The sequence below is a fragment of the Macrotis lagotis genome, chromosome 2 (genome assembly GCF_037893015.1).
Source record: "Macrotis lagotis isolate mMagLag1 chromosome 2, bilby.v1.9.chrom.fasta, whole genome shotgun sequence".
Classification (NCBI taxonomy): domain Eukaryota; kingdom Metazoa; phylum Chordata; class Mammalia; order Peramelemorphia; family Peramelidae; genus Macrotis; species Macrotis lagotis.
In genome coordinates, this window is record NC_133659.1 from 104328891 (window position 1) to 104356252 (window position 27362).

General features: G+C 41.9%; 1 protein-coding gene and 1 long non-coding RNA gene across 5 annotated transcripts in view; one reads left to right on the forward strand and one right to left on the reverse strand.

Annotated features, from left to right (window-relative positions):
- Positions 1–27362, reverse strand: part of PIK3C2B (phosphatidylinositol-4-phosphate 3-kinase catalytic subunit type 2 beta) — a 75483-nt gene that overhangs the window by 11760 nt on the left and 36361 nt on the right. For all 3 annotated transcript variants that reach the window (XM_074222456.1, XM_074222454.1, XM_074222455.1), the window contains 15 exons: positions 26407–26553; positions 25553–25586; positions 24700–24895; positions 22732–22854; positions 19541–19708; positions 18864–18975; positions 17564–17706; positions 15744–15932; positions 11217–11310; positions 10587–10681; positions 9483–9663; positions 9260–9367; positions 7529–7621; positions 5711–5840; positions 5186–5322 (listed from right to left, as the gene is read on the reverse strand). In XM_074222456.1, coding sequence (XP_074078557.1) covers positions 5186–5322; positions 5711–5840; positions 7529–7621; positions 9260–9367; positions 9483–9663; positions 10587–10681; positions 11217–11310; positions 15744–15932; positions 17564–17706; positions 18864–18975; positions 19541–19708; positions 22732–22854; positions 24700–24895; positions 25553–25586; positions 26407–26553 — 1950 coding nt within the window. The remainder of the gene's footprint in view (positions 1–5185; positions 5323–5710; positions 5841–7528; positions 7622–9259; positions 9368–9482; positions 9664–10586; positions 10682–11216; positions 11311–15743; positions 15933–17563; positions 17707–18863; positions 18976–19540; positions 19709–22731; positions 22855–24699; positions 24896–25552; positions 25587–26406; positions 26554–27362) is intronic.
- LOC141513020 (uncharacterized) lies at positions 18762–26198 on the forward strand. Of its 2 annotated transcripts, none has more exons than XR_012475662.1 (3): positions 18762–18966; positions 21687–21760; positions 25571–26198. It is a non-coding gene; the product is annotated as an uncharacterized LOC141513020 (long non-coding RNA). The 2 variants fall into 2 exon arrangements; XR_012475661.1 differs by lacking the exon at positions 25571–26198 and adding an exon at positions 22648–22994.

Here is a 27362-nt window from a genome sequence, read left to right on the forward strand (position 1 = left end):
ATCTCATTTATCAGGGTCCTAGGAACATTTATGGTCATATAGGAAAAAAAGTAACTGAAATCATGAAGGAGTTCCCTTCTTAGACCAAAACATCCTCAAATGACTCCCAGTGCTTCAAAAGATGCTGGCATATAGGGACATGTTTTTGTTGTATTAAAATGAACAGAAGTAAATGCTTATTAAATGCATTTAGCTGAGATGATTAAAATAATTTAACTAAGGTATGAAATCATGGAATGGGTATTTGAAGAACTTAACATCAGTCTTTGATGGAATTTTCTCTAATTGGAACATGGAAGGGAGAAATATTTTGAGCATGGAACCTTTAAGTATTTTTTATCTGTCCTGGTTAACCCCCTTAAACTCTTCTGTCCAAACATTGCAGCCACACACCCACCATCCACTCCCACTTCAGTAAGGTCTGTACCCTATGAGACTAAGTAAAACTCAGCTGTTGGGGTTTGTTTCATTTTCTGTGTGACTAGTAGTTGGCACAACAAGCCAGAAATGTAAAGAAAGGGGGGAAAAAAAAGCCTATTCTTCCAGTTTTCTGACTAAGCATGGCCTTCAACAATTAACTTCCCCATTTCTGGGTCTCAATTTCTTCATTAATAAAATGGACAAATTGAGATAGATTGTCAAATAGGCAATATAGGATAATAAAAAGAGAATATTGAATTTGGAGTCAGATGACTTTGTTGGCTCTGCTGATCAATATCCATAGAACTTTGAGCAAATCACTTAACCTTTTGGGGATTCATTTTCTTAAATTGTAAAATGAGGGGGTTTATAACAAATGACTCAAAATAATTCTTTCATCTCTAAATATATGATCCTATATCCTGCAATAATTCTATGATTCAGCTAAAGTTCACACTCCCCTATGAAGTTTTTCTTAAGCATTCCAACCCTCTCCCATCATGGAGTCCTTACATTTCATTCATATACTGCCTTCTTTTTGTATTTGGATCTCATCTTTTATATAATGTGTTGGTAACTAGACATTTCCTTAAATTCCCCAATCTTTATGTAATGGATAGATGTGGAGTCAGAAAAAACAAAACTGTGTTCAAATCCTGCCTCAGATGCTTATTAACTGAGGGACCCCCAAGACCTGACCTCATGAAACCTCAGTTTTCATATCCATAAAATGAAAATAATCATAGTATTTACCTCACAAGGTTGTAATACTACATGTAAAGTGTTTTACAAACTTCAAAGTGCTTTTTAAAGTCTAAATAATAAAAAGATTAGCTAATATTGCAAAGTGGCATAAGCATTACAAAGAGAAAGAAGGAAATCATATCTATCTGGATAAATCAAGGAAGGCTTGCTTCACAGAAATGGTTTCTATAGAGAGGGAGTGGAATTTCAGTATGTAAGGTAAAAGAAATCACAGGAACAAAGGCATAAGGATAGACAAAATCTAAATTTTCAGAAAGGCAAGTATTCCAATGTGATCGACCTTTGGAATGGAAGGACTAGGAAGTAAGACCAGAAATAGAGAATGGAGCCATATTGGAGAGGAAAGGCAATGGATACCAGGGTAGGGAGTTTAGAAAATATATTTAAAGCTGGAAGAAACCTTAAAGTCATTTAATCAAACCCTTTCATTGTAGAGATGAGGAAACTGAGGCCTACAGAGTTGAGTTCCTTTATTCAAAGTCACAAAGATAATGTCAGAGATGAGACTTGAACTCTGGTACTCTGAATCCAAATATAATACTCCTTCCACTGTTCTGCAGTACTTCCCAGACTTTATTGGATGAATTCATGACCATTATGTGCAAATAAATTTCCTTGTTTATAGGCCAGAGATAGTTTTTGAGGAAAGGTGGAATGCTATCAGAGTTCCTTTTTAGGTAGTTTAATTGGCTAATAGTTTTCAGATGAAGCTGAAGGGGGGGGCTGAAGGTGAGTCAGGAGGCTGCTGCAGGAGACAAGGCAAGAGTCATGAAGGTCTGTATTAGAATGGTGACCACAGAACAGAAAAGAGGCCAGTAGGGCAAGACCTATGTGGAGACAGAATGGACAAGATGACAACTAAGTGAATATGGGGATCAAGGAAAGGGAAAGGCAGAGGTGTTTAATGAGAGAAAAGTGATGCTCCTAAAGAGAAGCAAGATTCAGATCTCCTGATCTACAGCCCAGCACTGCCATCTGTTAGTCTAGTGACCTTGACTGAGTCACTTCCTTCTCTGAGCCTAGTCTTAATTCTCTCATCTATAAAATGGGAATATTAACACTTGTCAACTATACCTTGAAGGGTTGGCTCCCAAGGTTTTGACAACCATAAAACACTCTAAATGGGGACTTTTATTAGATGAGTCCTGTTAGAAGTCTTTAGGCCACAATATTCCTCATTTGTAAAAGGAGGGGGCTATACTAGAATTGTCTCTAGGGTCCTTTCCAGTACTAACCCTCTGTCAATCAAATAAGCATTTATTAAACACCTACTATTTATTGGGTCCTAAGGGTAGAAAGACCAAATAAATTCTACCTATGAATAGATTTCTTTCATAAGTATGTGATCTTTGAGGACCAGTAAAGCCATTATGCCATTGTTATTTTTATTCCAAGAGTGAGAGTGGGTGGAGTGGTTTGGAGAGAGGAAAAGGAGAAAAAGAAGTGGGAAATAGTGATAGTAGCAGGTTTTTTGTTTTTGTTTTTGTTTTTTGTCTTGGCATTAAGGCTGTAATTCCTCTTCCTGGGACTTGCCTTCTTTTTAAAAAAAAAATTGCGGGGGGGGGGGGGGGGACTTGCTTCCTTGAAAAGAAAACAGAAAAAAGAAACTTTTGGTTTCACACTCAGAATCCCTTTTCTGTTTTGGGGAGGGGTTTTTTTTTTTTGGAATATTGAAATGTTCAATTGTTGATAAATAAGTTTAGAATTTTTAAAAGAAATTTAATTGAAAAATAAAGAAAAATGATTGAAAATGGGGGGGAAGTTTACAGTTTCATTCACAAAAATCCCTTTTTTGTTTTTTTGTATATTGAAATGTTCAGTTATTGTTAATTAGATTTGGAATTTTTTTAAAAAAAGAACATTTAAACTTAAAAAATAAAAACAAAGGGGCAACAGTGGATAGAGCATTGTTCCTGGAGTCAGGAGGACCTGAGTTCAAATGTGACCTCTATCACTTAATAATTACCAAAGCTGTGTAACCTTGAGCAAGTCATTTAACCCCATTACTTTGCAAAAAAAGGAAAAAGATTGAAAAGAAGAACAACTTCTCTTGTGCTCTTTGGCAGCCTCAGATCTCCCCATCCGATACATAGTCCTTTGAACAATGAATTTATCTGGAATGTGATTGTGCCCTGGACTACATATGAGGCTATTTTTTTTCTCATTTAAATTTAGCTGTTTTCAATAAATTTGTGTTGATGTCATTGGTTTTTTACATCACCTACATTTCCTAATATATCATTTCCTCTTCTCCTCATGAGACCACTATAAATATTGCAAGACCTTCCTCCAGTTCTAGTGCTCTTCTAAAGCTTGAAGATTGAAAGCCTCTCTCTTCTATTCTACTGTCACAGCTTATGAGACCGGGGGCTTTGTGAGAAAAGTGTACTTTGTCAACCTGAAAGTACTGTGTTATCACTGTGTTATCACTATTCACATTGCATTTGGCATGATATGAGTAAAGAGAAAAAACTCAATAATTATTGTATTTATAGGCTTCAGTTGGTTCTTTTTACTAGAGGAATGGGAAGTCAGAGTGCTGCAGCAGAATAGAGTGCAGGGGTTCTTAACCTGAGAGTCATAAACTCAATAAATATATTTCTTTTGTTTTGTATTTTTGTTTTTGCAAAGCAATTGGGTTTAGTGGCTTGCCCAAGGCCACACAGCTAGGTCATTATTGAGTGTCTGAGGGAGGATTTGAACTCAGGTACTCCGGACTCCAGGGCCAGTACTCTATCCACTGTGCCATCTAGCTTAGCTGCCCCTCAATAAATATATTTCAATACAATTGAAATTTCTTCTATAGTTCTATGAATTTTTTTTTACTTTAAAGATATTCTTATGAAAAAGAAGTCCGTAGGTTTCACTAGACACATACAAAAAAATGTTACAAATCCCTAGTATAGTAGAAATCATTCATTTGTAACCTCCTTAAAGGCAGGGTCTGTCTTATGTCTCTAAATATATCCCTGGCCCTTAGAACAGTGCCAGACCATAGAAAGAACTTAATAAATGTTCACTGAGTGATTAAAATAATGGTCTAGGAGGCAGGAGAACTGGGTTTAAGTCCTTGACTGCCATCAACTAGCTCCAAGACTTTGGACAAGTCAATTCCCCACATCTGAGTCACTCTTTCCTCATTTGTTAAATGAAGGCACAGAAATAAATGACTAAAAGGACCCTTTCCATTCTAAAAACCTATGACACAATATAAAACCAGGAACTCAAACCACTGCAAGCCTTCTCATCTGATAAAGTGCAGGTTACCTCACAGGGGACTTCCAGTGAAAAAGACTCCTATGGTAGAACAAACATGACCACTGGACATGGCTCGGGAGAAATATTAATTGGACCTTATAAGTTCATCTACTCATCCCAAGTGAAGAGGAAAGCCCCTCACAAAAGAAAGAGACCTCTGGACAAAGATGATAACCTGAGAATTTCCCTGGACTGTATTGGAAAGATTATCTGATCCTCCCAAAGGATGGTAATTCCTTTCCTTCCCACAAAAACTTGTCAATTCTTTTGTAGAATTAAGCTTTTCTGCTTTTTTTTTTACATCTAAGACTTAAAATGACATGATTATGGATCCCTCAGGAACACCCCTTGTCATTGGATCATAGATTGACCTTTAAAGTTAAAGGAATATCAGAGGTCATTTAATCCAAACACCTCATTTTACAAATGAAGAAGCTTAAACCAAGAAGAGTTAACCTGAGTCCCAAAGGTCACACAGGTAATCAATGGTAAAGACAGTATATAATGCCACCAAGCCTTTTGACTTCACATCCGGTGCTCCTCTTTTTTTAAGGTTTTTGCAAGGCAATGGGGTTAAGTACTTGCCCAAGGCCACACAGCTAGGTAATTATTAAGTGTCTGAGGCCAGATTTAAGCTCAGGTACTCCTGACTCCAGGGTCGGTGCTCTTTCCACTGCACTTACCTAGCTGCCCTTCCAGTGTTCTTTCCATCATACCATGTTTCCTCTCCCATGTTTCCTACCTTCTCATACTCATCTTCTCCAGCATTGTGCTTCTGCAGCCAGTCAGCCAAGGGCCGGTCCTTGAAAGAGCCTGTCACCCCATGCTCCACTTGGATCTTGCGCAAGGTTTCAGCATTGGGAATCATCTCTACCATCCCTGTGAGAAAAAGATTCCAGGTCACTCAGAGAGATGAGGCTTCAGGACAAGTAAGGAAAGAGCTAGATTAATACCCACTCTGTCATTGACTTTCCAATCAGAATCCTTTCCAAGATCAAGGGCAACAGAGGAAAGGGCCAGCTATAATTTCAGGAACTAGAGCCTAGGATAATCTTGAAAAGGGAGCTCAATCTCCAAGGCCTCATCATACATCATATTTTTGCATAGCTCTGAGTGCTCTCCCAGTAGAGAGTCTTAAACAATCTTAAAATGGGACTCAATCACCCTCCTGACACTAGTTGTTGGAGAGGAGCAAAAGAAGGTGCATGGAGGGGAAGGGTCCTCACTTCTTGCAATGGGCCCACCTATCCTTAGGAGGCAGACTGACCTCGACCCCGGCCAGTGGAGAAACATCGGAAGATGACCATGCGCATATCCAATCCTTCTTGGATCCAGATTTTGTTCATTATTCGGATCATTTGTAGGGTTAGCATATCCTGACGAAGATCATCCCCACACTGTGAGAAGGGGAAGGGGTGGTGGCCCCATGTGGTTAGAGTGGGACACTATAATATCTTCCTTACCAACATTGGCACCCTCCATTCAACAGTTAAATAAAGCTTCAAGATATGTTTCCCACCTTTCATCTGATACCGCTAATTTAGTCTCATTCAACAGATACTATTCTCAGGGAGCAAGAATTTATCTCGTGTTTGTGTGTGTGTGTGTGTGTGTGTGTGTGTGTGTATGTCTATGTGTCTGTGTGTGTATGTATCTTTGTATGGTGTGTGTTAGTTAGAACAAAGATGATATTCCTCCACCACCTCCATTTTCTGAATCTTACCCCTTCATTTTTGATTTGGAAGTGGGGGAGTTTAAGATAGGGAACTCCAAGTGAAGGAACCCACTCTGGCAATATGGATCAGTTTATGCTTTGCAATTTATGTGATTTGTCCAGGGTAAAAGAGTCAATTTTTTTTTTGCAAGGTAAGGGGGCTAAGTGGCTTGCCCAAGGCCACACAGCCAGGTAATTATTAAGTGTCTGAGGCCATATTTGAACTTAGGTACTCCTAACTCCAGGGCCAGTGCTCTATCCACTGTACCATAGCCTCCCCTAAAAGAGTCAATATTAATAATTAGTAAGTGTCTGCTTGAACTTAGGTCTTCCTGATTCAGGGTCAGCTAACTATTATACCACATTACCTCTCAATCCTATTCACTCATGAATCATTTCATGTCCCCTTTCAGTCCACAGTAAATGTCTTTCCTTCAGAAATTCTATGATTGAAGATTGCTACATGTCCCAGTAGGTTCCCTGAACCTGGAGTCAGGATGACCTGAGTTCAAATTCAGGTTCAGACTCAATTCTTAGCTGTATGACATTGAGTCCTTTATTCTCTGTCTGTCTGTTTCCTCAAACTATAATATTGGAATATCACATATCTCACAGGATTGTGTTGATCAAATGAGATATTGGTAAAGGGCTTAGCACAGTAGTTTGTTTCCTTCTCTCTTCTCCCCAAAATATTTGTTGGTCTCATTCATTTGACACTTAGGGTATTTGTTATTGTTAGTCATCTTTCCATGTGCATGCATTTTGTTTCTCCACTTGGACATAAGTTTCTCATATTCCCCTTAGAAATAAGATACTCAGGGGGTGGCTAGGTGGCACAGTGAGAGCACCGACCCTGGAATCAGGAGGATCTGAGTTCAACTCTGGTCTCAGACACTTAATAATGACCTAGCTGTGTGGCCTTGGGCAAGCCACTTAACCCCATTTGCCTTGCAAAAAAAAAAAAAAAAAAAGAAAGAAATAAGATACTCAGGAAATATCTCAATACATCCTGTTGTCCCGTCCCCCCCCCCCCCCCCCCCCGTCCCTTCCCCCCCCCACCCCATGACACCTACTAATCCTATTAGATTATAGAGGGATTTTGATGCAAAGGAATGGATAGAGGCCGACAAAGTTGTGTACCTCGGTTAAGGAAGTAAGGGGAATTGCCAACTATGAAAGTTCCTCAGTATTCCCATCCCATAAAATCAGGTATAAGTTTAGATTCTTGAGGAGCCCTGGGGCTTAAGGTTGGCTTCTGGAACTAGTTATTGGGGCTATGATGTGTCTCATCAGGATTATAAGAGCAATCCTGGTCCCTGAGCCCCTCATGGTCTCTTTTTTCCTGGCCTAACCCTCAGATGGTGCTCTCACCTTGAAAATGACTCGGATGTTCTCACCCAATGGGTCCACATTCTGGAAAGAGAGCTTGAGGGGGACTGCATTAGAGTTGAAATAAGAACAATCCTGCCACAGGAGAGGAGACAGACCAGAATTAGGATTCTTTAAGAGGAGAGAATGACTATTTCTTCCCATTCCCTTTCTCCTTTCTGAACCCCAGCTTTCAAACTGCCCTTCCTTTCCATTCCAACTGTCACATTCCTAGCTTAAACTCTCCGGCTTCAGCCTATTGCCTTAGCTTCCTGACTTCCCAGCCTCAGGTGTCTCTACCTCTAATCAATCCCACCTGTTTTAGTTTCCTAATTTAAAATTTTGATTTTTTTTACTTTCTTGCTCAAAACCATTCAGTGGCACCTCATGTGTTCCCAATAAAGTCCAAATTCCTTAGCTTGTCATTCAAGGCCAACAACAATCGACCCTATAAAAACTACTTTTCCAGCTTTATCTAACACTAGGCCCTGAATTAACCCTTTCCACCTGCTGTATTAGACACTGCTCTGAGGTAGCTAGGGTAGTATAGAAGATAGTTGTAAGTGGACTTGAAGTCAGGAAGATTTGAATTCAAATCCTGACCCTGATATCTAGTAGATATATGACCACAGGCAAGGTCACAACTTCATTGAGAGCCTCAGTTTCCTCATCTGTAAAACACCTACCTCACATAAATGATATTATCATTATTGTTCCTCACTACAACCAGCACATCTTATATTTTACCACTTTCACAGCTCTGCTCATCCCATTCCCTTCTCCAAGGATGTCTTTTCTCTTTATTGAATTTCACCCCATCTTTTGAAGCCAATTTCAAAAGGTATTTCTTTGATAAAGCCTTTCCCTTCTTTAGACTCCTATAACCTTTTGTACTACTCATATGTGATGAATTATAATAAAAGCTGTAAACCTGCCATCTTCCCTCTAGATTATAAGCTACTTAAGGGCAGGCAAATTGTAAAAACTGTTGCTTACATAAACAGAACCCTGGAATATTTATTGCTCAGCATTTGTTTACTGAATGGCCCATAAAGAGGCAATAGCAGTTTCCTGGGGCCAGCCACCATCCAAAACATTGACTCTAGTCCATCCTAAGCCAGAGTTCTAGGGTCCTCTGAGATGCTCAGAGAGCTTGGTCCCCAGCCCAGGACAGACCAGACCATGTATTGCAAAGGTACAGGAAAACCATTATTAGAGTCTCTTCTCATGTCTTCTAAGAACTAGGTCAAGACATTAACAACATTGTGAGATGATCAACTATGATAAATGCAGCTCCTCCCAGTAGTTCAAAGATCAAAGATCACCCTAAGAGACTTGCTATGGAAGTGTCATCCACATCAGAGGAAACAAGCATGGAATCTGAATTGCATATTATGTACATTTTTTAAAAACTTCTATGTTTTTCCTTCCCATTTCATGGTTTTCTTTCTTTTCCCTTAATTCTAATTCCTCTTACAGAAATATGTAAATATGTTAAACACAAATGTACATGTACAACTTTTATCAGACTGTTCATCACCATGGGATAGGGGAAGGAAGGTAGGGTGGTAGAAAAATGTGTAATACATAAATTTGCAAATGGATGGAAATTGAAAAAAATTATAGTATGCAATTAGAAAAATAAAATAAAATTTCAATTAAAAAAATAAAAAAGACTAGATAAAGGAGGAACCCCACCCCTGAAATCCACTAGTCCCCTGTGGCTCTACTCACCCGTGGCACAATGCCTTTAACCAGAAGACTGGGGCTTAGAGGAAGCCGGCAAGAACCATTGAGCTTAAAAAACTTCTTTACTTCCTCCAGCCCTGTTCGAAGTATCCCCTATTAGAAAGAGAAAAAGAGAGTGAAAGGGTAGAAGGGGATAATCCATCAAGCTCCCCAGGATAGGGTGTAGTTTAGGGTGTGAAGACTGGAGAGGCAACCTTTATCCACATACCTGTCGTGCAGATGGAGCCGCTTCTCGGACCTGCTGGGCCAGCTTAGCCAGTGTGTTGACAAGCCAGCACTGCCTATTGAATTCCTCCCGAAGCCCCTTCCCACAACAGCACAGCAGAGCTGCTAGCAGGTACTGGTACCGAATGCTGAACTGCGAGTCCTTCAAACCATCTTTCAACAACCTGTAGGGGAAAATGGCAACACATGGAAAACTCACCCCCAGGACCCAGAAGTACTTGCTCCCTTCTTCCCCCATTTATTACCTAACCCAATACAAGAAACATTTATCAAGTGCCTGCTATATGTTAGCCACTATGCTAAGTGCTGGGGATATAATTATTAAAAAAGAAAGACAGTCCCTGCCCTAGATGAACTCACTATCTAAAAGGAAAGAAATATCCATTGGGAGGAGAAAGGCATGTAACTAACCCTAAACACATATATACACCTTCTTTTCATGATATTGGTGGGGTTGGGGCAGACCACTGACTTGAGGGATGGGGAACTATTCATATAGATTAGCATATCACATGTAGCATGTCATCTTACAGGACTGACTGTGGCACCAAGAAATTAAATGACCTCTCCTTATGTGTCAGAGGCAGGGTTCAAATTTGATTCAAAGGTAGTTATCTACTCTGCCAGGCCACCTCTTGGGACCCTAGCTAGAGGTATACACCCAGGCAAACCCAAATCCAAGCTAAGCTTCATGCTTGCATCATATCATAGAACTCAAAGCACCCTCACATCCATTTTGTCTTTTGTTATTCTACTATCTCTGGATAGCCAAAATGATTTCCTCTATGTTACAAGAAGGGGGAACTAAGACCAAAGATGGTATATGATGTGTTAAGACCTGTTAAGACCATCTAGCCCAGTCAATAAAAAAAAGTGGGGACTAGGAACTAGTTCTCCTTACTCCTAGTCTATACATGCTTAGAATGCACATAGAGAATCATACTCTTAAAACTGGAAGGATCCCTAGAGATTACTTATAGCTATTCTTAATTTGGGGGGAGGGGGGAACTGAGGTCTAAAGAGATCGTGTCTGTGCACACCCAGAGAGTCATATCTGCCTCCCACCCATCTGCACTGTGCTTTTTACCAGAAGAAATAGTGAGTGACTCTCAGGTCACAGACGGCTCGTTTCAGGAGGAAGCGCACCAGAGGACTATCAAGATAACACTCATACTTAAGGGCCTGTTCCAAGGAAAGAAAAAGAAAGAGAGAGGGTGCACTAGAATGAGGTTTTGTTAGCTTCCTATTGCTGTCTATAACACCCACCCTACTCCCAAAATTTCCCTTACTCAGTAAGGTCTAAACTGCTAAGCAAGTATATCATCATGGCTAGGATATGAGGAAATATAATTTGGTTTGTCTCAGTTCTCCTTCTTTAAGTACCTCCTTCACACTGGGTGAGCTCACAGATCCCTTAGAAGTCAAACCCCCTCATTCTACAGTTGGAAAAAACTGAGACCCCAACATGCCAAGGAATTGCTTAAGGTTACGCTGTAAGTGGAGGAGCTAGAATTCAATCCTAGGAACTCTCATACCACCTACAGAATCATGATGCCTTACAGTAGGTGGAGTACAGGTGTTGACAGCATCACTTTCCCATTTTCAGGGTTTTAGAAGAGATACCATATACCCAAGCATGAGTAGGGTTGAGTCTGACCAGAAGAGGAGGAAGGGCAAAGGACCCACCTCAGCCACCCAAACACTTCCCTCTACTCACCTGCACCAGCTGGGGAAGGTAATCAAGGAGCTCTGCATCAGAGATTGAGTCAATCCATTGGACAGCCATACGGCGCACCTCCTGATCTGGGAAACTACAAAACAGAGCCCTGATATTTACCTGGTACAGCTCAGTTCTTGGCTTTGCCTTTGAAGATCAGTCATGCCCATGCCTATGCCCATCCAAGGCTATTCTGGGGCCATGATCAGGAGAGATCTCAGGTACTTGCTTTGGATAAAGTCATTGGGTAGAGGAATTTGAGTAACTCCTCCAAGACATTGCAAGTTGGAAAATGTTGCAGACACCTGAACCCTGCCATCTTGCCTTCAGATATTAGATGTTATACAATCCAAGCCCTCCCTTTATAGAGAAAGAAAAGCTAAGATCTAAAGAAGCAAAGTGACTTGCCTAATGGTGCATGGTAGTTAAGTGTCAGACCTAGGACTAAAATCAGGTCTTCTGACTATTCCCCTAGTCTTCATTTTTATTCTACCATGTAGCCTTCCCCATAATTTAAAAATGTTTTGGGTATAGGAGGATACCCTTATGGAGAAGTTTGATGAAAATGGAAAGACACATTCTGCATGCCAGATCAATTAAATATTCCTTAACCTCAGACATTCTTTCCTTTAAGTCAGTTATAATTAGGCTAGAATCATTGGAGGTCATGCTCCCTCCCCAGAGTCTGGAGAAAAAAATTGTCCCATGATTCCAAACTTTCCACCTGCCTATACACCACCCAAATGCCTTGCTAGGTATGGTCTTGTCACTAGAACAACTCTCTCCTAATTCTACTCCAATGGGACTTGAGCAGGTATCTCTGAGGGACAAGCCACCCTATTGACCTCCTGCCCTCACCAATGCACCCACAATCAGACTATCCTCTGCAGCCTATGGAATTATCTCTGAATCCCATTGTCTTCTGTATACACTTCTGCAGGTGAAAGAATTCCTAGATAGGACACTAATTTAGATTGTCACTGCTGTGTCCTAGAATTATCCTTGAAAACATAAATAAGAAACAATAAATATGAATAATTCAGAGAAACATGGGAAGTCGGACCATGCAAACAATATACACAATGATTACAACAATATAGTTTGTAAATGAAAGAACAAAATAAAAACAAAACTGAACACTGAGTAAATGGAGTTAGTAAGCTCAGCCTTGAAAATGAGATGAGAAAGTGCACCTGCCTTTCTTCTTTGTAGACTAGGGGAATATGTATGTCGAATATTGCATATATTCTTAGACTCAGTTGATGTGATGGTTAATTTTGATTAAATGCTATTCCCCCCCTTTTTTAATTCTTTATTACAAATAGGAGAAAGTAGAGATGTAAATGGAAATGATAGGGATATCAAAACATGTTATCAACAAAAACATTCTCCTTCCCCCAGGGAGGGAACTGTAATTAGACAATTCTATCTGGGACAATTTCTTCATCTACCATTCCATGGACTCTGTGTCCTCTAAGATGCAGGCTTACCCTGTATTTTATTTTTATGGAGACAAAGAAATACTAGAGAATATAAGCTCTTTGAGGGCAGGGACTGGTTCATTTTGGCACCTCCAGTCCTGGCACACCATAGATACTTAAGAAATACTTATTGTATGAGTCAAAGAGGGTACAGATGGTATCATTGCCAAAATGACAGCTGATACATAGCTGAGAGGGATATTCAACACCCAGAATGACCACGAGATCTGAAAAAGCTAGAACACTGAGCTAGCTAACCCTAATGAAATGAAATTGGATAAGGGTAGACATATCTCCCACTTGGTTTCAAAAAATTAACTTCAAAGTACAAGATGGGGGAAAGACCTGGTATGACAGCAATGTGTCTCAAAAAAGAAGAGGTTTTTGGTGAACTTAAGATCAATGGAGTCAATAGTGTCCTATTGCAACTCCCAAAGCCAATACAATCTTGTGCTGTATACTATATAGGTCAGCTCTTCCAGCATGTAAGATCCTGGACATATGGGGGAACAGTTTTAGGTTGTGTCTTTGTAACCCTAATACTAACACAGGCAAACTGGTTGAATGAAGAGGTGATAACCCAGCTGCTCTTTACCCCAGTGATAGCCTGTTTGAAATATATCTTCAGTTCTGGGCATCACATTTTAAGAAGGAGACTGATAGGCAAGAGAACATCCAGATGAGGCAAAGAGCCTCAAGATCATGTTTGAATTGAAGGAACTAGGGTTTTTTTTTATTTTAGAGAAGAGAAACCTCAGGAAATATAACTACCTTCAAGGGTTCTCATGTGGAAGAAAAATTCCACCTGTTTAGTTCTAGTAGGCAGAAGGAGAAGCAATGAGTAGAAGTTGTAAAGAGGTAAATTGAGGCTCAATGGAAACTTCCTAAGAATTAGAGCTAACAGGGAATGGATTGCCTTAGGAGAAAGTGACTTGCACTTCACTGGTAGTGTTTAAGTAAAGGTTAGAAGTCCTTTGTTAGAATTATAAAACACTTCTCACAAAAATTAAATCAAATTTAAATAACTGGGCAAATATCTACTGCTCATTGTAAGTAAATTCATATGGAGAAATAAAAAGTCAAGAATTTCCAGGGATTCAATGAAAAAAAGTGCAAAAGAAGGGGGCTTAGCCATACCTGATCTAAAATTATATTATAAAGCATCAGTCATCAAATCTGTCTGGTATTGGTTAAGAAATAGAGTGGTGGACCAGTGAAATAAACTAGGTGCAATAGCAGGAAATGATTATAGTAATCTGCTGTTTGATAAACCCAAAGGGATAAAAAATCTGATAAAAACTGCTGGGAAAATTGGAAGTTAGTATGGAAGAAACTTATATTAGACCAACACCTCACACCCTATACCAAGATAAGATCCAAATGGATGCAGGATTTAGACATAAAAAAAAATACTATAAGTAAATTAGAAGGCCAAGGACTAGTTTACCTGTCAGATCTATGGAAAGGAAAGCAGTTTATGACTAAGGAAGAGATGGAGAACATCACTAAAAACAAACTAGATGATTTCAATTACATTAAATTAAAAAGCTTTTGCAGATAAAACCACTGTAACCAAGATCAAAAGAAATGTAGTAAACTGGGAAACAATCTTTACAACTAATGTTTCTGACAAAGGACTCATTTCTAAAATATACAGAGAACTGAGTCATATTTAAGAAAAAATAGCCCTTCCCCAATTGACAAATGGTCAAAGGATATGCAAAAGCAATTTACAGATGAGGAGATCAAAGCAATCCTTAGTCATGTGAAAAAATTGCTCTAAATCACTACTTATTAGAGAAATGCAAATTAAAGCTTCTCTGAGGTACCACCTCACACCTCTCAGACTGGCCAGTATGACCAGAAAGGATAATGATTATTGTTGGAAGGGTTGTGGGAAATCTGGGACATTATTACATTGTTGGTGGAGCTGTGAATCATCCAACCTTTCTGGAGAACAATTTGGAACTAGGCCCAAAGGGCAACAAAAATGTGCATACCCTTTGATCCAGCAATACCACTACTGGGTCTGTACCCTGAAGAGAGGATGAAAAAGGGTAAAAACATCACTTGTACAAAAATATTCATAGCAGCCTTGTTTGTGGTGGCAAAGAATTGGAAATCAAGTAAATGTCCTTCAACTAGGGAATGGTTTAGCAAACCGTTGTAAATGTATGTCATGGAACACTATTGTTCTATTAGAAACCAGGAGGGATGGGAATTCAGGGAAGCCTGGAGGGATTTGTGTGAATTGATGCTGAATGAGATGAGCAGAACCAGAAAAACACTGTACACCCTAACAGCAACATGGGGGTGATGATCAACCTTGATGGACTTGCTCGTTCCATCAGTGCAACAATCTGGGACAATTTGGGGCTGTCTGCAAAGGAGAATACCATCTGTATCCAGAGAAACAACTGTGGAGCTTGAACAAAGACCAAGGACTATTACCTTTAATTTAGGGGAAAAAAACTGATATCTTATTGTCTGATCTTGCTATCTCTTATACTTTATGTTTCTTCCTTAAGGATATGATTTCTCTCTCATCACACTCAATTTGGATCAATGTATACCATAGAAACAATGTAAAAACTGACAAACTGCCTTCTGTGGGGGGTGGGGGAAGGGAAGTAAGATTAGGAGAAAAATTGTAAAACTCAAAATAAATAAAATCTTTAAAAAAAGTCCCTTTATTGACTGTGAGAATTCTTTTTGGAGTATAGGAAGAAGGAGACAGAGAAGGAAGAAAAGGAAAAGGAGAAAGAGAAGGAGAAGGAGGAGAATGAACAGGAGGGATAGAAGAGGAGGAGAAGAGGATTCTATAGTATGAGATATTTGCTAGTGCAGCCAGACGTGGAGAAGATGCCAAACATCTGGAGGGAATCAAGGGAACCTTGAGGCTAGAGGAGGTCCATGGAATAAGGAAAACATAAACTTCATCCATTTTCGAATTGTTCCCAGAACTAGCCTTGCCCTTGGGTCCCTCTGGGGTGGCATTATCATGGGGTTCCTGGGTTCTTGGGGAAGGCAATGTAGTCAGACTCACGTGGCATGCAAGAGTCCCAAGGCATCCTGGTGGTTCATGTGTGTCCATTGCTTTAGAAGGGCGTAGATGTCAGGTAAGCAAGTCCGCTCCCAGCTGGGGGCACTGGCAAGTACAAGGGGCAGGGAGCTCACCTCTGAGTGACAGTAGTAGCGCTTCTCCCACACCTTCTTCCGATCAGCATCAGTGAGCCTATGGTAGAGAGGGCAAGGTAACAAGAGGCCTGAGGGATAAAGAGCTAACCAAGAGATTTTGCTCTTATTTTTTTATATGATTTCAAGACATCATAACTTTAATCTTATTCCCATTCCAACTCGGGGAAATCTGAGACTTAGGTACCAAATTCTAAGCAACAAGACCCAGCCAAAGGAACTAGGTTCCCTTGGGGGATGGTGGGGATTGGGGGAGGGGGGAGGTGAGTAAGGGGTGGGGTGGTTCTCTGGAAAACATCCCTTCTCATCAAGGACTATCTGGGATCACTACCCACGTAGCCACCAGAGGGCAGCAGGCACTCCCCTCAGGCCATGCATAAGGCTATTTAATAGGCTGGACAACTTCTTGAACCATCTCTTCCTCTCTCTTTGAAGAAGTTGACATCAGGTGTCTAATGGGGGAAGTGAAAACTGCCTGAGCTATTGAAGGGAGGAGTCAGCTGTAGAGGGAGGGTCATCCTCTGCTCAGTCTGGACTGAGAAGCCAGGAGTAAATGACCCCCCATGCTGGCAGGAAAATAGCAGCATCTTTGGGGGAGGGAGATAAAAGATCAACAGAGTTCAGATTCAACTAGCTCCTACAACTCAATCTCTTCCCATCCCATGGTGAGAAAAGATACACCAGTCTCAATTCTTTTGTTCCAGCACTAGATCCTTTAAAGTGACATAACCCACAGAAATGCAAGAATGATAATGCTCTTATGTGTTTGGAGGAGAAGGGAGAAGAAAGAGAGGGAGAAAAAAATAGTTATCCTGAGGATAAAGCAAGAAAAGTGGTAATGTGTCATCTGGGATGGGAATCTACCTTGGAGACTCTCCTAATTTACTAGGTTACATGAGGAAAGTAAACCTATTCTGAAAAAACTCTGAGCCAGTGGACCAAAGAATGGAATGGAGAATCTTTTAATCTAACTTTCTGTCCCAGCTTTCTCTACTCTTTGTAGAGCTGTGGCCTTGTTGTTTGGTCTTTGGACCCCATCTGGGATTTTCTTGGTAGAAATACTGGTTTGCCATTAACATCTCCAATTTATTTTGCAGATGAGAAAACTGAGGCAGACTAGAGTGACTTATCCAATGTCTAGTAAGATACTAATAAGTGTCTGATTTGAACTCAGAAAGATGAATCTTTCTGGCTCCAGGTCCAGTCCTCTAGCCACACAGCACCATTTATTTAGCTGCCCTCTTAGAGCTGTATCTAAAAATAAAGTCTTGGGAACCTATTTTTTTTTTAGGTTTTTTTGTAAGGCAAATGGGGTTAAGTGGCTTGCCCAAGGCCACACAGCTAGATAACTAGTGTCTGAGACCGGATTTGAACCCGGGTACTCCTGATTCCAGGGCCGGTGCTTTATCCACTACACCACCTAGCTGCCCCCGGGAACCTATTTTCTAGCTGAAATTATCCCACTCATAGTAATCTCTGCCTAGCTCCCACCTATTAAATTCCATTCAACAAGGGTTTAAGGTACTTCCTCAAACTCTTGGACATACGTAGGCAGGAAGGTTGGAACCTAGAGTTGGTATGGGGTGTGGGAGGAGGCTGAGCTTGGTAATGTAGACAGGGCTCAGTGCCTGGCCTGCAGTGGCAGGTGGGGTCAGATGTCAGGGGCCTCACCAGTATAATGACTCCTTCTGCATGATGTCCTTGAGCCTTTGCTGATCTTCTGTTCCAAGGCTTCTAAATTCGTACTGAGGACTAAACTCTGTCCCAGAAGGGTTGGTGAACTTAATATCAAAGGCTGAGGTGGGAAAGTCAATCTGGAGGTGAAGGAGGACAGGTAAGGGACCAGAAAGATAATAATCAAGATGAGTGTGAACTAGGGGCTGGTGATTCATCTAGACCTGGGAACTCTGATTCCTCACTCTGCCCCACTATCTTATCTGGCTTCCTTCAGGTTCCAATTGAAGACTTTCCCAATCCCCCTTAATTTTTTGTCCCTTCCCTCTATCCATTTGAGCCCATAGAAAGCTTTTCTCTACAGAATTGATTGCATGTTGTCTCCCTCACCAGACTGTGATCTCCTTAAGAACAGGGACTGTCTTTTACCTTTCTTTGTACTCCCACTGATTAACATTGGGATTAACAATAATATTTAACAGGATGAACAACTTCATATATAGTATTTTGTATATAGGAGGTGCTTAAGCAATATTTACTGTCACAGGGCCAGTAGATAATCAATATTTGATAAATGAATAACTGAATCAATTTATACTTCAGGAGGAAAGATAGGAGCCAACTCAACCAGGTTTCTCCTTCCCCCAAAGAATACCTCAATCCAACTAAATCAGCTATTTGAATGAATGGGATGAGAGCGGGAAGATGGAGAATGTCTTACATTACTCCTCAGGGATGAAATTTGGGTCAATCAACTTTAGTGTTTAAAGAACTGCATTATTCTGGGAATACCAAAAAAGGCAAAAACATCTTCCTTGTCCTCCAGGAGTATTTATTGTCAAGGGAGAGAAAACTAAATAACTAAAGTCATGCAAAATATAGCCAGTGTAAATTCAAAGTAATTTATAAGGAAAGGTCCTGGAGGGAGAGCTAAGAGGGAGATAGTAGGAAAGCCTCAATACAAAGAACCCTGAGAGACTGAGTAGGAATCAGATTGTTTCTAGGGAGTCTCCAACCCCAGTTTCTGAGGGCCTTAGAATCAAAACTGACCTCCACGAAGATAGGCCTAACACTGACTACCCACTTTCATCCCCAAAAACATTTTCCTGGCTAATTTCATCACAATGCCAACCCCTACCCTGCCCCACCCCCCATTTCCATCCCTACTATATTGCCTTTTGAAGAGAATAAAGTTCATAGGGATCCTCAAGTATAGCAGGATCCCCACAAAGAGAGCTGCCTCTGGAAGATCCAAGATGAATGGAGGGGATGAGAATAATTGGAAACCAAGGCTCACCTGTAGGATGACACTATCAGGTTGGTGGAAGTTAGGTGCACCCCAGCGGGCACTGGGATTGTCTTGAGTTGCTGGCCACAAACCTAGAAGTTTTCTGCCACAGGTCAGTACCCTAAGTAGAAACAATAGTGATGGGGTGAATCTCTGAAAGAGATTGGGCCAAGCAAACCTGGATGACATATAGACCCTACTCATCCGCTTTCTACCACCTTCTACCTCTATTGCCCTACAGAAGATATCTCTCTCTCTCTCTCTCTCTCTCTCTCTCTCTCCCTACAATAAATCATGAACTTCCATCATTCCCAAAAATATCTCCCCTGTGAGGACTAGATTCATCTAAGTCTAATGGTTCTAGTATCCAGTGATCCCTTCTTTTTCCCCAACACTTATGACTATTATTTTGCCAAGGTGGTACTGTTTGGATCCTGAATGTGGGATGTGTGTGGTGTGGTGTGTGTGTGTGTGTGCGTGTGTATGTGTGTGTATTTTAATCTCTGGCATCTGTTTTATTTTGGCTTGTTTCTACTCTGATCTCCCCAAAAATCCTGGACTGTGTTCTCTACAGAGAGAGGAGAAGAAGAAAAGATGGGCTGAGACTCTATTATGTCCATCTCCCAAAATCCCAAAGTGAGGTAGCCTCAATTCTACTACCTCAGAGTCCAGTGGGATAAACATACTGTCTAAAGTTGAAGAGGGGGGTGGTGACCCAGCCCAAGGCTTCAGGAACCCGCCGTTGCTTATTGGCCTCAGAAGAACTGCCAGGTGGTGGGATGGGTAGAGCATAGAGTGTGATGCACAGCAACGTCTCTCGGGGCAGCCGGTCAATCTGAACAGGGAAGCAGATCCTAAAGGGAAGGAAAATTCAACTCAGGGGGTGACACCACCCATAGGGTTTATCTTTCTCCATAAAGCATCCAAAGAAGTATTTTAGAAACTTCCAGTTTGTTCCTATTCTTTAAGGGTAGAGACAGGAGTTCTGGGAGGAGCCATCCTCTAGCACTGGCATAATCCCCAAAACATTCAACAAAATGCAGGATTTTCCCAGAACCAGAGTATTCTCTGTGAACTCTAAAACAATGGTGGGTGGGGGGAGGAGGAAGGGCAGAATCCCACCAACTTTTAGAATGCCAGCTATGAACCAACAAGGCTCCAACAATCTGGTCCACATCATGTCTTAGGGTGGCCCCACATCCCATTTAGTAGGATTCCCACCCTCTTTCAGTAATGTCAACAAGAACCCCAATCAAACAGTACCACATTCTCTTTTTCCATCTTGGATCCCTTCCTTATTCCCCACCACTAATAAGAACTAGGAAGGAGCAGCATGCCTGCTGTCTGCAGTAGCTCACAGCTCACTAGAACTTGTCCTCATGTCCCCCCAACCCTTCTTTCTAGCCACATCTTCCCATATACTAAATTCTGAAAGCCAAAGAGATTCCCTTTAAGATCTTGGAGTGCTTCCCAAGTCCCACCCCCCAGGAGATGGAAACAAAAGACACATAACCACCCCCCTGATCCAGATCATAGGGAATCAGTTGTGCTTCTTCCCTTGCCCTCTCCCCCCCAAGCTCAAAATGAGGAATGGGGTAGGGAGGACCTACTTTACCTTCCAAGTCGTTTCTGGGCCAAAGTCCACACTGTCACACCCACCCGGCCTTTGGCCAGGTTGATTCATAGCCAGAGGACACTGGCAGAATTGCCCCTTAACAGTCCCATAACAAATGACCTTTCCTCAAAAGCTAGCACCACAGGGAGGTCCCACTCCCCTATCTCTCCCAGGGAGAAGTCCATGTGGACCTGCAATCTGCTCCCTCCAGGGACTGTAACAACTCTGCTGGTCCCAGCTTCCTTTACCCTAGGGGGCCTGGTCGCCTATAATTAGTCCCCTCTCCCCCAGCCAGGGAACATGCCAGCCTGGGGCTTGGCCGGGAGCAGCGCTGCTGGGACTATTTTGAGAGCTGGTTGATCCCCCATTTTGGTAACAGGAGGCAGGGTCAGGTGACCCAGCATCAAAGGAAATCAAAGACTGGTCTGAGACTTCTCCCCCAACTGCGTCTCCATCCAGGGACCGGTTTCTCTGCTTCGGGTTGAACAGAGAAGGGAGAAGGGAGAGGCATCTCAAGCCTCAGTCATGTGTTACTGGGACCTGCCACCTGATGTTTCTTTTGCTCAGTCCTTCAATACTTCTCTTTTGCTCTCTTTTTTCACCCACCAAATATCAGTACCAGGTGAACCTGCAGCACCTACCTGGTAGGGGAGGAGGGTATTGTAAGAACAATCAGTAAGGAGAATACAGCCAACCCTCATACCCAAAACAGCCTATATCTAGGCCTACTTACTATATCCTATTCTTGCCAGGAAGTCTTTTCATTCTGGAAATACCTGGATACCTCAAAATAATTCTGTAATTGGTTCTATTTATGTGTTCCCTGAAAGGTAAGGGTTGAGTTCCTTAATCTAAACCCCTAAATGCCTAATCCAAGACTCCAACCCAAGGAGCATGGGAAGCCTTTAAAATATATATTAGTTCAATTAAATTGACTGAGATGAATGGGGTGGGCAGGTGGCAAACTGCAGGAAATTTTCCTAATTTTGGTTCTCTTTGAATTGAGAATTTGTCTAATAGAAATCTTCTAGAAGCTACAGATTCAGGGAGCAAATTTTGAATCTGCCTCCCCCACCTCACAGTGTTGAAGGAAAACACTTTATAAACCTAAAAGAACTTACATAAATAGGCCTTATTACCCTTAGTAAGGAAAACCAAAAAAAAAAAGTTTATTGCCAGCCATAAAATAATAATAAATCTACTTTGTTCTGTTTCAGGTAACAGTTTCAATAACAGTTCTGTTTCAGAATGCTATCATATTTATGATCTCCTTTGATTCTCACAATCACTGGTAAGTTAGATAGACAAATATTAGTCATATTACAGATGAGAAAATTGAGGCTTGGAAAATTTAAATGATGAATTGCCTCACAGTCACAGCTAGTCAAATAGCAGAGCATGGACTCCAACCTAGGTTTTCTTCACGTTGTCCTATTAGTAAAATGTTCTGGACTAGTGTAGTCAAGAAGACCTGGAATCAAGCCCTCTCTCTGATTAAACCATGAGCAAACCACGTTACCTCTCTCAGTCTTAGTTTCTTCATCTGTAAAATGAGAATAAGAATACACAGGGTATTCGTCTGAAGGAGTTAGGAGGATCAAATGAGATAATCTATACAAAGTATTTTGCAGAGCTTCAAGAATTAGGTAGACATGGACTGCTATTATTATTATTCTACCTATTGATGGATTCTTAAGTTGAGATTTTTTGAAAGTGCTTTTAAAAAATATTTGGTAACAGATTTCAATAGAATTGACCTCCTTTTAAATTCGATGTATATTATACATTTAAAAACCAGACAGATAAAGGAGTTCATGACACAAGAAAAGGTTAAGAACCTTTGTGGGCAAACCCACATTTCTCAACAATACTATTATCCCTCACCAATTCATTGGTCTCCACTGACTTCACCACCAGCAAGAGGAAATATTCAGAGTGGTACCCATCTATACCCCCTCATTTAGAGCTATGGGCAAATTTCCACCAGAAGACAGTCCACCATGAGCACAATGGCCAGTTATTTTTTCTTTTTAAAAAAAAATTTTTTTCCAATTACATGCAAAGATAGTTTTCAAAAGGTACTCTAGCTTTGTTTTGGGGGGGGGGTTTTAGGTACTCTGGTTTTTAAGTGAGTATCAGAAACTGGGTTCTGAACATTCTTCTCTTACCGCCCCCCAGTTGAAAAAATACATTGAACATAGCCCGTTTCAAATTCAGAAGAGGCTATGTGAGCCTGAGGACTGGGGAAGTGGAGAGGCTTACTGTTGATCCCAAACGATGAGATGGAAGAGGTACTTGTAGAAGTGAGCCTTACGGGTCTGCAGGGGACTACAGAGCTCCTTGCCACCATGGCTGAGGGAGCAGGAGAGGTAGAAGTCTTCATAGCTAGAGAAGAGAAAGACACAGAGAGAACAGATGAGGATACCATGCTTCTCTACCCAAAACACCAACCTCATTTACTTCCTTGTCTCTACCTTCTTTCACCCTGATTCTAGTCTGAAAGCTTCATATTGGAATGAATAAGGAACAAAGGCTTCCAGGCCTCTCTGGTATTCTATTTTCTCTAGTTAAAAACTCTTTTCGAACCCTATAGGGTGAAAGCCTGGTAACCTCAAAATGGGTAAAGGAGGACAGGGGGAGCAGGGAGAGATCAGAAAGCCTCTTTAGAAAGGCTGCTCTGAGAGAAGTGACCTCCAATCTCTTTTTCCTCCTCTGCTCAGGTTGGAGTTCATGGCCTGGAGTTGTCTTCTCTCCATCAGGCCCCATAAGCAAGGGCTCTCTTCAATCTTGCCTCCCAGTCCTCAACTTCTAAATCTGCTTTTTCTTAATTCCCCCAAACCAACCAGGCATGCCCTGTCTATGTATGGCGGGGGGAGAGGAAGAGCGACATATGCCGCCACGAATGCCAATACATGGGGGTCCCTGTGGCTTATGACAGGTGCCTAGTGACAGGAGAGGTCAGAGAAGGCCCCGATTTCCCAGGCTGCCTCCTTTGTTCCCAGCCAATCGCCCAGAGGAATACATTAAGTATAGAACAAAGGGAAGGGCTAGGGGTGGGGATGAAGGGGAGGGAAGGGGTGGAGTGGAGCCCACTGACTACTACACAGCCTAGTCCAACTCCCCCACATCTCTTCTGGTCCCCCACTCACCCACCCTGGCTCCAGAAGAGAAATGAGGATTATCAACAGCATATTCCCCTCCTCCCACCCCTACAAGCCTAGAGACCCCAGACAAAGGGTCATCTCCTACCTCCCCTCCCCCCTCCCCATTGTGTCTGCTGGGAAGTAGAGCCATTGGCCATGGGGCATGCACTATCTGGGAACGGCCATCTGTCACAGTCTCTCCCTCTGGCCCAGAACTGGGAGGGGGCTGGGATGCCTGCACAGCCCAGAGAGAAAGAAGATGGCAGAGTCTGGACTCGAGGTTCCTAGCTCTACTCTGTCCATCCCCCCCTCACCAAGGCTACTCCAGGGGCCTTCTAGGGTCCAAAGCTGATCCATAATTACCAACAATTCACATGTATTTAGCATTTGGTGATTTACACTGAATTTTGGAGTCAGAGAATCTTGGATAGAATCCCACCTTTGCCACTTACTGCTGTAGTGGTGACATTGAGCAAGCTACATTGGACAAGAGACTATGCTCTTGTATCATCTGGGAGTCTGTTTCTTCCTGTGTAAAATGAGGTGGTTAGACTAGATCCCTGCAGTCTTTCCAATGCTAAATGTATGTTCCTGAGAGACAAAAACATCACACCATATTCTCATTTTACAGAGGTGAAAATGGAAAGTCAAAGAGTTTTGCCCAGGGTCAGTGTCTAAGAGGCAGCATTCACACCCAGATCCCCTGATTTTGGGTCCAGGTCTCACTTTACACTGCCCCATGCAGGTTATAAGAGATCTTTCAGCCCAACAGTAAAGTGGGCACCTTCAGGCAGGGAAGCTGAGAAGAAATGGAACAGGAGTTCTATCGACTCCTTTTCTGTTTGAAATCAAGCCATCCAACATTCGTAGGACCTTAGAACTAAGGGTAGAAGATATCTCAGAGACTGGCCATTCCAACTCTTTTTATAAAAACAAATAAGGAAAACCCAAGGTCTGGGATGGGTAAGTGACTTGTCTAAGGTCATACAAGCAGGCCGCAATAGAGCCTGAGTTTAAATTGAGGTCCTCTGATTCCAGACCCACTGTGCTTTTCCTCCTCATTGAGGTTCCCAGCCCTGAGGCTCACCTGGTAGCCCAGGTGATAGGAATTCTGTGAGTAGCATAAACTGTGAAGGCCAGAGGCCCAGAAAAGAGGCAGGCCTCCTGGACCAGCTCATGCTTCTGATTCCCAGGCACTACTGTCTGAAAGTCAGCATTGAATGTATTGCAATAGAGTTCCACCAGGTCCAAGATGGCAGCCGTCAATGCCTCCACTACCTTCTCTGTGAAAGGGGGAGAAAAGAAATGAGTCCCAACCCACCGCCCTCCACACATACCCCAAGGGCCCAGTTACCATGACATCAGTCAAGCTAGGATGATCCAGGAAACCCACAGAGGAACAGGACATTGATTGGTTTTGTGCATATATAAGTGGGTCTAATTCTCTCTGGGAGGAGGGGAGATGTAGCAAATTCTATCTGAAATCCTGCCTAAAGCACAAGGGTAGAATCCTCAAGAGGAATGCTAAAATGGAACTTTGGGGGTGCAGGTGGGGGTGTTAAAGTCAAGTGAATCTGCCCGGAAAACAAGCATCATCTCCAAGTGTGTTTCCCCATCTGGAACCCAGGCAATAACTACTCAGCATCACAATCCTCCGCCCCACCCTATCAATACCTCCCAGGAATTCCATAAGGAATAATGAGTAAAAATTATGAGGGAAAGAGTTTACGAAGAAAAATGTGCTGACCAGCTGTGCTCAAACTGCATGTTGGAAAATATGTATACACCAGCATGGCTACACACACACACACACACACACACACACACACACACACACACACACTCATAATTCAAATAAACTTGGGCAGGGGGGAGCTAGCTACATAAGGGTGCTTTTCCCTAAGAGACAAATGCAGAGAACTTGCAGTCAATTATCTTACCTCGATTTTCCCTCACAGCCAGGACATTTGGATCCTATTGGGGAAGAAAGAAGGCTCCTTTTAGTGCCACAGCTGAAGGCGAATCGTTCCAAAGCAACTCCAGCTGCCACCAGATGTGATCATCTGAAGAACAGTGGTTGCTCAGGAAGGAAGAAAAAAATAAAAGTCTGGAGAGATTTAAAAGATGGACAAACATACTCAGGGAGGGGAGCGAATCACTCAAGGATGATAAGTCAAATTTCCCAAAATGTGACCTGATCCCATTTCCAGAATAGAGAATATATACTTAGGTCCCCAGCACTGGGAAGGCATAGATGCCTGATGTGCCCAGCAGTCTGTGATTCAGACAAAAATATACAGCAAGCTAGCCAAGACCCACAGCATAGGAGTTATGCCTGCCCCCTCACTCTGAAGTGGGGATTCACTGTACCCGGTGGACCATACACAGTAAAAGGAAGGGAGGAAGGAGCGGAAGGAGGAATGAAAAAATTGAGTTTTGGGACAGGGAGGGTGAGAGGAGCTTAAGGCTCTGGGGAAAAAATTTTCATCACAGTACAAAAATGTAAAACATCCCTTTCTTCAAGGACAGCCTTTACTTCCTGCCCTGACTCTGCAGAAGCTCTAGTCTCTAATAAAGGAAGGATTTCATCACACTAACCTGAAACTGTGTGAGTTCTGTTCTCACCCTCCAACAAGAAGAGCAAATTGCTGCCCCTTAAGAATTACTAGGATGTGAAAATGAAGTATTTGAGGGGGGAGAGATATTTTTAAAAGTAGATGTCTAGTCATCCTGGCTATGGAGGAAGAGTTTCCTCGGTTCCAGTAGCCTCTCTGTCCCCACTCCATGCCTTTACCTTCTGAATTTTGGGTTGCATTCGAGAGGGACAAGGGGGCAACTGATTGAGGGCATTGGTGATCTCTGGAGACTCCACATCAGCCAAGGCATTGCAGATGGCTTTGACAGACTGGACCACCCTGTCAGCCTTCAGTGGGAAATCCCCCTGCAAGAAGAGACACAGGAAAGTTGGCAGGCATGAGGGCCAGACAGATCCTCTTTCTTCCCCACTCTGCCCTATTCCCTTAGTTTCAAGAAGCTGAAGAGAAGGCAGGCAGCTTTGAGGGCTTCAGTCCATGCTACTGAAGCCTACAAATTATTTTTAAACATCATCCAGCCAAGTAAATCATCTCCAGTCCACCACTTTGGAATGGCCCACTTCAGGGTGACCCCCCACTCAACATTCCTCAACTCAGAGAAAGCAAGTCTCACTCTAGACCAGGCAAATGCATTTAGGGTCTCTTCACCCCCCCATTCTCTCAGCTCTTTGAGGTGACAAATTTCCAGGGAAATACATAGGAGAGGAATATGAATTGGACCAGCTTATTAGTCATTCAAAAACTTCTAATCCTGCATTTCTCTACCCCCTCATGTTTACATAGTGTTTTCAATCATTCAAACTAGAAGTATCTACTAAGAGCCAGGCACCACACTATGCTAAGAATACAAAGTCAAAAATCAAAGTCCCTGCCCGCATGGAGCTTAATTCAAATGGGGAAGATAATTATGTAACTGTATATATATATATATATATATATATATATATATATATATATATATATGTATATATATATATATACATATATATATATATATACATATATATATATATATATATATATGTATCGGTATATGCATGTGAATATGTATATCACTGTTCAGTCACATCCAACTCTTCATGGAACCATTTGGGGTTTTCTTGACAAAGATAGTGGAGTAGTTTGCCATTTCCTTTTCCAGCTCATTTTACAGATA